A 10,614-nucleotide genomic window follows, 5' to 3' on the forward strand; every position below is an offset into this window, starting at 1 on the left:
TAACATATGCATGCATAATTCTGACAAAAATAATTATCATTGAGAACACCTTCAGTTGTAGAATACATTTCAGATTTCCATAATGTGCGTTAATTTTTTTGCGCAGTGTATGTAGCAATTAATGAAGAAACATCGGAAGAAACGCCAGCGATACAGACAGTATTTTTTCGAGTTGACAAGTTGGCTAGTCCTACACATAAAAAAAATTCAAACACTGGAATATACAGACTGCTCATAATTAATTCTCAAACATCAAATACAAATAATCGTCAATTTTTTACCAATTAAGAAATTAGTAAAAAAGATTTCGCTATCTGCAAAACTGATGGAGTCATACGAAATAATCTTAACCTACTCCGATGATGCCTCGTGATTGAAACACGAAACGGTCCATTTGAATTCATTTACCACTTTGATACACCAAATCCAACCCTATTTCAGCACTAGACAGCGCAGGGTTAATGAATAATGTTCCTCTACCGAACTACCCTTCGGCAGTTAACAGAAGGGCTCTGGCGCTCCACCATTTGCAGCCCCCACGAACCTTCAGGGTACTTTTCAATCAAGAGAGATGGTTGTAACCTCTCGAGGACACGTCGGAGCTTTCGCTTTCCGAAGATTATGTTGAAAAGGGGAGATTTGCAATTTTTATTTTCAGAGGATCAAAGTTTTAACAGATTTCACCGACTCGATTTCCAGCGCTGAACATGGGGTAATTTGCATGCTCCGACTAGAGGTGGAAGGGTACGAACAAGAGAGAGCGTTTCTGCAGATTACATATCGTTAGACACCGTGTGGGAAAAATGGAGACATAGATATATACAGGCTGGGCTTTTTAAAACGAAACAGACGAGATAACGAGCGGAATAAATTTATTTCGAAAAAATGCTCGGACACGACGATTTTTGTTTCGAGGGGGACGACTTTTAAGGTCAAATTCACAACTATATCGCTCCAACCCCTAAATTTTGAATAGGAAAGATAGGGTGAGTGATACCTCATTTGAAATGCCTTTTTATCCTGAATTCAGCATATTAATTTTTTTTTCATTTAATGCATTCGTTTTCGAGATATTCAATTTTGAATTTCGTACTGTACCCAGTCATTCCGCTAACCATGCTATGTGAAATCATCAATTATTTGACTAATTCATTCTGTGGTTACGATGGTAACCGTTAATTGTCAACATTAGACAACGAAATAATTATTATTGGTAATTACTTTCCTCAACAATTAAGGTGGTTGTTTCGTCTTTTTCGTTTTGAAAAGCCCACCCTGTACTAGGACAGATATACACCTTCATATATCAAATACACTGTTCAACAATTGATAGAGATCAGAGACCTAACATCGATTTATTCAAGAATATTAGCTTCAACATATTTGATCAGATACCAGAGTCTGTTTAGTTGATATTCTTATTTTCTTTTTTCAGAAAAGAATGGATGGATAAAGAGTTTCGTAAAAACAAATTCTACTCTTCGTGGCATACAGAAAATGTACGAAATTTTGAGACAAATTGGTTCAAATATCCAGCAGAGCGTTAAGCGGCCAACAGACGAGCATTTTAGTTGACAACTATACAGGGTGTCCCAGAACTCAACGTCAAGCCGAAACGGGGTGACAGGATTGATTGTAAACGTCATAAGAAAAATCAGAAAAAAATCTATCCCATGTAGTTTGGAAATTATGTGCATTAAAAAAAAACCTAAAAGTTTGGTCGAAGTGTAACTATTTTTCGGTTATTGTGGTTAATTTTTATTATTTTTGTTCATTTGAGCTTTGGAACCGTAACCCTGAATAACATTTCTAGAATCACAGTCAGGAATAATGACACAATTGCCCCAAGTTTCTCAGAAATAATACTATTTGTTAAACTATGAATTTAAAATTTTCAAAATTTGTCGACTTTGATAGGCCCTCCTTTAAAAAAAAATGTACTAGATTGCCTTGGCAAATGCCATTAAAAGTTGGCGCATTTAATCAGGATTGTTAAATGGTACAATACTTGTTAGTTTTATACTAAAAAAAAAGAAGAAAAAAATAAAAACCTCAAGTAACCCGATTTTTGCTAACCCATTCTACTCAGTCAAAATGTTTTTTATTCGCACAAGTTTTTCGTAGGTTCTTAATTTTACGGCAACTTTACGGAATTTCTAGAAAAATCACCATGTATGTTACGTATCCAGATTAAATATTATTACTTCCGGATGATAAATAAGTAAGAGAAAATAAAATACATATGTGAAAACCGAGGTGGAAACATTCTTATGAATCCTATCAACCTTGACATAATATGAAGTTTTTTGCAGGAACCATGATATCCAGGAAATAATAGGACGAATTTGAAAACTTGGTGTATGTACACCGAGATCTCGACCGAGATGTACATCAAGTACCAAGTGAAGAAAATGCTCCTAAAATAGACAGGGGGCAGGCTCCTCACTTCAATGTAAACTTTTTATTCATTTTCAACCATTTACTATCATAATTTTTTAATTTTTTATTTTCCTATCCTTCCCCCAGAAATGATATTCTATATTCATGTCACTTTACGAATTTTATTCAATTTATATAGCAAATACACAAAATGCCTGTTATTGACTCTGATAGATCATTACGTTCGATTTCAACTTTATTTCTTTGTTGAAGGAGTTTGAATAATTTATTATCAATATGGTAATTGATTTTTTATTAAGTTTTACCAACAGACTCAGTTCAAGACAAGAAATCATATAATTTCACAATTCACCTGCCTAATATAAATACTTATAACCTTGTATTCACATTGACTAACAATTCTTTCAGTGCCAAAATCCACAAAAAATAACATGAATTAAAATGATAGAATATGCATAACGAACAGAAGAAATGAAAATATTCATTGCGAGATTCATTAGCTAAAAGTGATCGAACTGAATTTCAAAAACGGCATTATGCAAATCTGTAAAAAGTTGTAATTGACATTTGAGTCTTGTGCTCGGTCTTGTGATAATTGCAGTCAAATGCTAACATAATCCGAAATCCCGAAATCATCGTCGAAATCATCTTGATTTCCGAAATCAATGTAAATTTTTCAGATTGGTTACCCCCTCGGTTGCATCACCTAGCAAACTCTCGATTCGTAGCAAACAACTCAAAACTGCCGATAAGATCTGCTGACAAGTTTATAACACAATTTGAAAGGTTTTGTTGAATAAAAATCCTATCCTGTCGGGACTAAATTGTGAGTCTTTGCAAATAAAACGATGAAGGATGAAGATATCCGAGTTATCCCTATTACAAAAAAAGATTTATTATTATCCTATTAATTTTATTCATTCAATACGCTAATCTCAAAGAATTTAATACTAATCCAATCATAAATAAAAAAGTACCTACACAACGAACAACTCGAGTTGTTCGTCGAGTTGCGAGAGGTACTCTAGCTGTAAAACTAAATTACAATAAAAACGGTTGTGACCCTGTTCAAAATAATATTGGGTCAAAAGCATCTCGTAGCAATTTTCAATTGTGTATAAGTGCCAATACGTAGTTACTCACAATTTGTTCCATCAAAAAATATAACCTGAGCTCACTGAAAGAGTTAAGGGGCAAATCCTGGAGCAAATCACAAAATCTGAAACTGAAATTAAAATTTATCATTATGACTAAATCGAGGACTAAACTAAAACTGATATTACAAATTTTTCAACCGGTTGAGCAAAAACTCCAGGTTGAAGGTATTTTCATTTTAAGCATCAGTAAGAACAATTCGAAAATAATAATTTTTATTTTACTTCAATTGTTGCTATTTTATTCAAAACTACTTACATTTCACGTGCTGTAAACCTACACCACCTTAACTAAGGTTTTCAGAAATTGGTATTGGTATAGTATGTTAGAAGCGAAGAATTAGCAGATTACAGAATCATGACGAAAATTCCCGAGAAAATTCCAAACTGTAGTTTAAAAAACCTACCCGAGAACCTAACTGAAGCGAGAACTGAAGAGAAGGATTTTTAAGGAATGAATTTTTAAATGGCTATAAATAACAGTTTAGGCAATAATTTTTTCTTTCATTATGCTTCTCAATTAGTTTTTCAATCTCAAAATTCACTATTTAGCAAGATGTAAATAAGTAAGTAATACTTACCTATTAGTAAAACAAAAGTTAATAATAATGAGAATTTTTTATTGAAATCCAACACTTATAAAAGAAAGGTGTTCAATTTAAACAGAGGCAATTCTCATTTAACAGAGAGAAAAATGAAAATCTCAGGAGTTCCAATGCTCTGCACTTAGACAAAGTCTAAGGCTCTGCACCAACTTAACCTAAATAAGGTGACCTGACATCTGAATCTTTACTACAGGAACAAATCCAGCCCTGCCTTTTTCCCCAGTCACAATTCGACAATGACCCAAAGACCTATCTAAATAAACAGTTGAAATAAGTGAATAATTATCAATTCTAGACATTTTGAAGAAAGACAAACTTGAAACTTTAATAAGCAATTAGGTGCTATCTGAAATATCACTGCATACAACTAGTTTGAATTTATATTTTGCAAATGTTTATATAAATATTTGATGTCATTTAGTGTTCGGCATTCAGTTATATGTTGACAAAACATTTTAACACCACTGAATCTTGAAACGTCAGACTATGATTGAACCATTAAATGTATACATAAACCCCTATTAACATAACAACATCGTTAACATTTTAAAAATAAATACTTATTATAACTCACCATCTTTCATACCCTGTGTGGTAGAGGAGCCACTACCATTGCTTTTGTCAACAGTACAATACATAATAACACACTTTATCACTAGGAAGTTGGTCACACTCACCGAATTAAAATTATCATAATTAAACGTACGTTAATTTCGGCTAATGTTCAATTTTATCGGAGACACGAACAGCACTGCCTTCGCGTAGCGGCCATTACTATTTTTGTTTACATTTTCCTACGCAGATGGCGTTGAACTCTTCATTGCGAATCAGATATATTCTATATCTCTGTTGCGAATTCTAACTTTCAACTACTATGAATGAAAATTGAAAAATTGTGATTCCTATTCATCGAATAAAAAACCTCTTCATTATTGAAAAGTGAACAATAAAAACTATTCCTCAAAATCCAGAATAAATTAATAGGTATTCGGTATTCTACAATTCAAAACCCGAATCACCAACTAGGTAGATATTGGTTGGGGTTTGAATTCGCACACTTTCATTTCTTGTATGTACCTATTATCTCTTCAGATGAGAATTTTTAGATCAGTTAAATACTTTTTCCAATTGAAAAAGCAACCAAACCTTAGACTAAGAACCAAACCATTTGCACCTTTTAGGCTGATTGTTTATTTGTCAGTAGATTTTGTTTTGCAATTGGGACATCACATTCACTTGAACCAAAAAGTCATCTATTAATTCTATTATTTTTATTTATACCAGAGAATGATTTTTTTAGCGTGAAATCTTCGCCGATACTCAATAGGTGACGCCACATATTCTACAGCTCTACAGGGACTACAGAGAGGGGGAAATAATATTTCTCTTGAAAAGTAATTTCAATCAAAAGTGAGAAATGATTTTATTCCCATTATTACATTTTTTTAATATAAAACCAACAGTCTTGCCATGGCTCAAGTCTAGATCTGAATTCCTAGAGGTTTTCTTTCAACTGAATGTATGTAAGAAAAACATCCACCATTCAATATATTTCTATGAACGTAGTTGAGTTGTCAAGTTCTCGGTGAAAATTTCAAATTTTGCAATGTATTCAGAACATATTTATCATGTTTTCATGAATGAATTGAGTGATATTTCTGCATCAGAAATACAAAAGTAGATATAATAATATCACACTTTTCAATTACTATGTCAATGAAGAATAATTTACCACTAAATCCAGCCCCAGAGCAACCTAAATCAAAAATATTATGTCTGGATATCAGCAACTATTCAAAAACAACACAATTCATTTCGTGTAGTATTGCGGTTTTTTTATTTTTCTTACTTTATGGCTATATGCAAGAACTAATATTCACGATTCAGGGGTTCCAGCCCTATGGTTGGTTTTTGACACTGGTACAATTTGGGTTCTATACTATTTTTGGTTACACTGAAACGAAAATTCAGAAACTAACATCTAGAAGGTATTAAATCATTATGATCATAACGTCTTGAGGAATTCATAAAGAATTCTTAACTTTCAGAATTCCTATGAAGTCATATTTCTTGTTGGCACTACTAACTCTTGGCACCATGGGATTTTCAAATTCTTCATTGGGATATCTAAATTATCCCACTCAAGTTATATTTAAATGTTGTAAGCTAATACCTGTTATGGCAGGAAGTATTTTAATTCAAGGAAAAAAATATGGACCTCTTGATTTTACTGCTGCAGTTTTTTTATGTGTAGGATTAACATTATTTACTTTAGGTGAGTGGGGATGTACGAATTTTCTAATTCATATATGGGATGTTGAAGAAATTATATTGTTTATGGGTCAAAAATTATTTCTTCAACATTTTCTTCAATTGCAAAAATTAGGCTTGTGAATTCACTTTTTAATTTTATATATTAGGCTTGTTCGTAGAGTGGTTCACAACGGTTGTGAACTGTACAGATCAAGCGAAAATGGAATTTTGCTACCCCAAAATGGAATTGCGCTTGCTCTGTGCAGTTCACAATTGTTGTGAACCACTCTACGAACAAACCTATTGACATCCTCAACGAAGTTTCACTTCCATTTTAAAGGCAAGAAATTGACATTGTGAAGGATATTAATCCTTCACGATCAGGATAGATGAGTACTCTAGAAATTTGCAACAATATAAATCTACTATGTGTTATATAAAAATGATTTTTCAGCTGATTCACAAGTACAACCTAATTTCAATACAACTGGAATCATTATGATCTCTATGGCATTATTGTGTGATGCAGTAATAGGAAATGTACAAGAAAAATCTATCAAAACCTATGGTGCTCATAATGCTGAAGTGGTCTTGTACTCTTATGCCATTGGATTTGTTTATTTATTCATAATAATGCTAATCACAGGTGATTTACTTCAAGGATTTAAATTCTTTTCTAAGGTAAAAATAATATGGGAGGAAAATATATTTATTCATTTCATATTCCTAATAATTATCATAATCATATCGGGTTCTTAAATATAAATTAACATCATCATTCATAGTACCTAATAATCATTTGTAGCTTAAGAGTCTGCAAGTACAAGCCTTGTATCTACCATCGATGTAGAAACTAGCTGATTTCTCCGGATCTGAGCATCTGAGCTTAATCTACTTCATTCATTGTTTGGTTCTGGTTCAATTAAATAAACATTTTACATATGAATTTTACAGGATCCTGAAAAATGCTATGGGTATGCATTTATTTTTTCTTTGACTGGATATTTGGGAATTCAAATTGTGCTTACATTAATCACTATATCTGGTGCATTCACTGCAGTAACTGTAACAACATTCCGAAAAGCACTAACAATAGTGATCTCATTTGTGTTCTTCTCAAAGCCCTTCACTTTGCAGTGAGTAGTCCTGAAATATTACAGATAAGTTTTATCTGTGGTTTTCTGTTCTTTATAGTTTTATTGAAATCATGAAATTTTTTAGGTATGTATGGTCGGGGCTAATAGTTGTTCTAGGAATTTATATAAATTTATATGCCAAGAAAAATCCAATAAGTTTTACTGATTTGGAAATGAAAGTAGAACATCTGTTCAGGTATGTGAAACTCAGGTTTTCTTCAAGAAAATACCATAATCATTATATGTCGAACATATGAACATGGAGGAATTCCTTGGAAGAAACAATTTTGAATGTGATTAAATTTACTTACGAATTCATTTTATTCAATAGATTGTATATAGGAATTTATTTTCATGTATATACCATTTAATAGCCATTCGTTTTAATTTGATTGGAAAAATAAAAGTCACTTTACACTTTTATACTTGTATTATTTATTCTGGAGTACAAAATTCGATATTTTCCATGGGATCAAAAAATCAAGTCAAGATAAGATTATTTCTTTGATCAAGAATTAATAGGTACATGTTATTGGAATGAATTCAAACAAAATTACAGACAGTATAGAATTATTTCCAGAATGGTGGCTATGGATGAAGCCAAGGGGCCCGGGCCCCCCCTATAAACCTCCCGTCTTATCTGTCTTTAAATCAATCAATCAATGTTTATTTTCATTCCCAAAAGAAAAAATTACTACAGTAAACAATTAGTATAAAATAAACATTTAGTTTCCCACAAAAGTTCAAAACGTGTACGTGGGCAGTACAGTTTGCAAAAGAATTGTGTGCACACAAGTAAGCAGAGAAAAAAAGTGGAAAAAACTTTAAATATTATACTTCAATCAATGATATAACAGTATGGTCAATCTCACTGACAGAACTCTTCGTTAGCAGTGGCGTAGCACAGACAATGAGTAAAGTCTGTGGAAAAAAAAGAGTTCGGTGCGAAGAGCGGATCGGTGCGGACCTAACCAATTTCGATTCTTCCTGGTGGCGTGTTATTTCCCCTATTGCAAGGTGGTGAGATAATTGAAAAACAGGAGTCGGATTGTTACTTTTTGATTTAAGGTTTCATTGGGATACTTTTAAGTTATTTTTCATTTGTTTTTGGGGTTTTTCTCGTATATTTTTTTCTTTCTTATATACCTATTTAAAACTGTACGTGAAGTACACTTCTTTTTGAGAGTTGATGAAAAAAGGAAAAAACATCAGTAGAAAGGGATAAAAATGGCAAATAATAGTCCGGGGATTTATCCCCGGATAAAAACGGCAATTACTCCGAAATCGATAAAAACATTGGAGAATATACAGGAAAATAGTGAGCAGTTTTCTTTCGCAGATTTAATAATACTTAAAAATGAATTAGATGAACTGAAAAAACAGGCAATTTTGAATGAAGACAGCGAGTTGAATACTCAAGTCGACATATTATCACAATCTTTAACATCGAAAAAAGATGCGAACGAAAATAAACACATATTCAAATACGGAGTTAATGATAAGGGACCATATGTTGTTTTTGTAGAAAGTAAGATTGGTAACGTGGGAAATCTAAACCCATTGACTATAGGAAAAATTTTTTTCGAAAATAACAACTTTGAATTAAGAATAAATAAAATATCCAAAAAAGGTAGAAATAGAATAGGAATAGAGTTTTCCACGGCCGAAGACGCAAACAAGTTTGTATCAAATAATACTTTTCCAGCTTATAATGTATACATCCCTGCAGTATATTTAACAGTCAGAGGTATCATTTCGGGAATAGATGTAGATATAGATGAACAAGAAATTATAGATTTTGGAAAATCCGATTACGAAATAATTAATGTTCGAAGACTAAAGAAAAGAGTTATAATCGATGGCGAAGTACAATACAAAAAGACTAAATCCTGCGTAATTACGTTTAGAAGTACTACATTACCTAACTATATAACATTATACCTACCATAATTTTTTAGAAGTCTCGCAATACGTCTATGCTGTTATACAATGCTTTAATTGCCTACGTTTCGGACATACGGCACATTTATGTAAAAGTAGTAGGAGATGCAGAAATTGTGGTGAGGATCATGAATATGTAAACTGCTCTAATGAAACAAAATGTATATTTTGTGGAGAAGGGCATACGGCGATGGAAAGAACCTGCCCTGAATACGAACATCAAAAATTGATTAAAGAAGCTATGGCAGTATATAAATATACCTTTTATGAAGCGAACCTCATGCTTCGAAAACGAAAAAATTTCAATATAGGTACGAGTGCATTTCCGAGTCTTCCGAAATACGAGGAGGAAAATAACATCAAAACACTCCCGGTAACAGTTAACAGAATATCATATGCGGACAAAACAAAAGCATCAAAAAAACATTCAGATAATAAAACAAATAAACCCCACAGAATTACCACCTTTTCTCCTAGGAAAAGAATAGCTCCTCAAAAACCAGCATATGACAGAGATGAAATTAAAAAATGCCTGATCGAATATGAACCAAATTACAACATGAATAATAGAGAAAAAATTTATAATACCCAAAACTCAGAAATGGATATATCTATAAACTTAGATGATATTAATCCAACAAATGAAATAGAAACTCAGTCGAACTATTCAAATTTCGAAGAGAATATTATAAATAATGAGAGAAAAATAATTATTCACGATGTACAAATACATAAACCTCCAGAGAATAAAATAGAAATAGATGATATAGTCCGGGAGGTGGCGTCACTTTTTCATCAGTGATTTATCTACAACTCAAATATGATTAATTAGAGAGTTGCACTATTACTGTACTCGAAATCGAAAGTCAGTCAGCGCGACCGTGGTGGGCGTGGGCGTTGGAGGCGGTGAAACTCGCCGGAAAAATCTCAAAAAAAAGTGATTGATCTGCACGTGAAACTTTGTAATAATGTAAATTATTCATGATTATGAGTGAAAATGGGCGTCAGTCGCTTTCCCGATGGTGGAAAGATCGTCAGTCAGGCGGTTGAAGTGGTCGGAAAAATCTGAAAATTGGCAAGTGACCGATCTTCACTTGAAATTTTGAAAAATGATTATTTTAATCA

At 32.6% G+C, this 10,614-nt stretch overlaps 2 protein-coding genes across 2 annotated transcripts in view; one reads left to right on the plus strand and one right to left on the minus strand.

Annotated features, from left to right (window-relative positions):
- The window catches only part of LOC123322642 (cyclin-dependent kinase 14), a 204,272-nt gene extending 199,292 nt beyond the window's left edge, over positions 1-4,980 (minus strand). Inside the window, exon 1 of the mRNA XM_044910601.1 lies at positions 4,734-4,980. Within this exon, the coding sequence (XP_044766536.1) occupies positions 4,734-4,797 (64 nt within the window). The 5' untranslated portion in view covers positions 4,798-4,980. The remainder of the gene's footprint in view (positions 1-4,733) is intronic.
- Positions 4,981-5,726: 746 nt separating this feature from the next.
- On the plus strand, positions 5,727-7,971 carry LOC123322645 (adenosine 3'-phospho 5'-phosphosulfate transporter 2). The gene is made up of 5 exons (XM_044910609.1): positions 5,727-6,147; positions 6,208-6,434; positions 6,867-7,093; positions 7,367-7,548; positions 7,634-7,971. Exons 1-5 carry the CDS (start codon positions 5,870-5,872, stop codon positions 7,803-7,805), a joined length of 1,086 nt encoding a protein of 361 aa, XP_044766544.1. The 5' UTR covers positions 5,727-5,869; the 3' UTR covers positions 7,806-7,971.
- Positions 7,972-10,614: the final 2,643 nt, after the last annotated feature.

Source organism: Coccinella septempunctata, chromosome 1 (genome assembly GCF_907165205.1).
Source record: "Coccinella septempunctata chromosome 1, icCocSept1.1, whole genome shotgun sequence".
NCBI lineage: Eukaryota > Metazoa > Arthropoda > Insecta > Coleoptera > Coccinellidae > Coccinella > Coccinella septempunctata.

Excerpts from the sequence above, each read along its gene's own strand:
- LOC123322645 (XM_044910609.1), top strand. The coding sequence starts at position 5,870 with ATGTCAATGAAGAATAATTTACCACTAAATCCAGCCCCAGAGCAACCT. Across the intron at positions 6,435-6,866 it reads ATTAACATTATTTACTTTAG|CTGATTCACAAGTACAACCT; the intron begins GTGAGTGGGGAT and ends ATGATTTTTCAG. Across the intron at positions 7,549-7,633 it reads TCAAAGCCCTTCACTTTGCA|GTATGTATGGTCGGGGCTAA; the intron begins GTGAGTAGTCCT and ends GAAATTTTTTAG.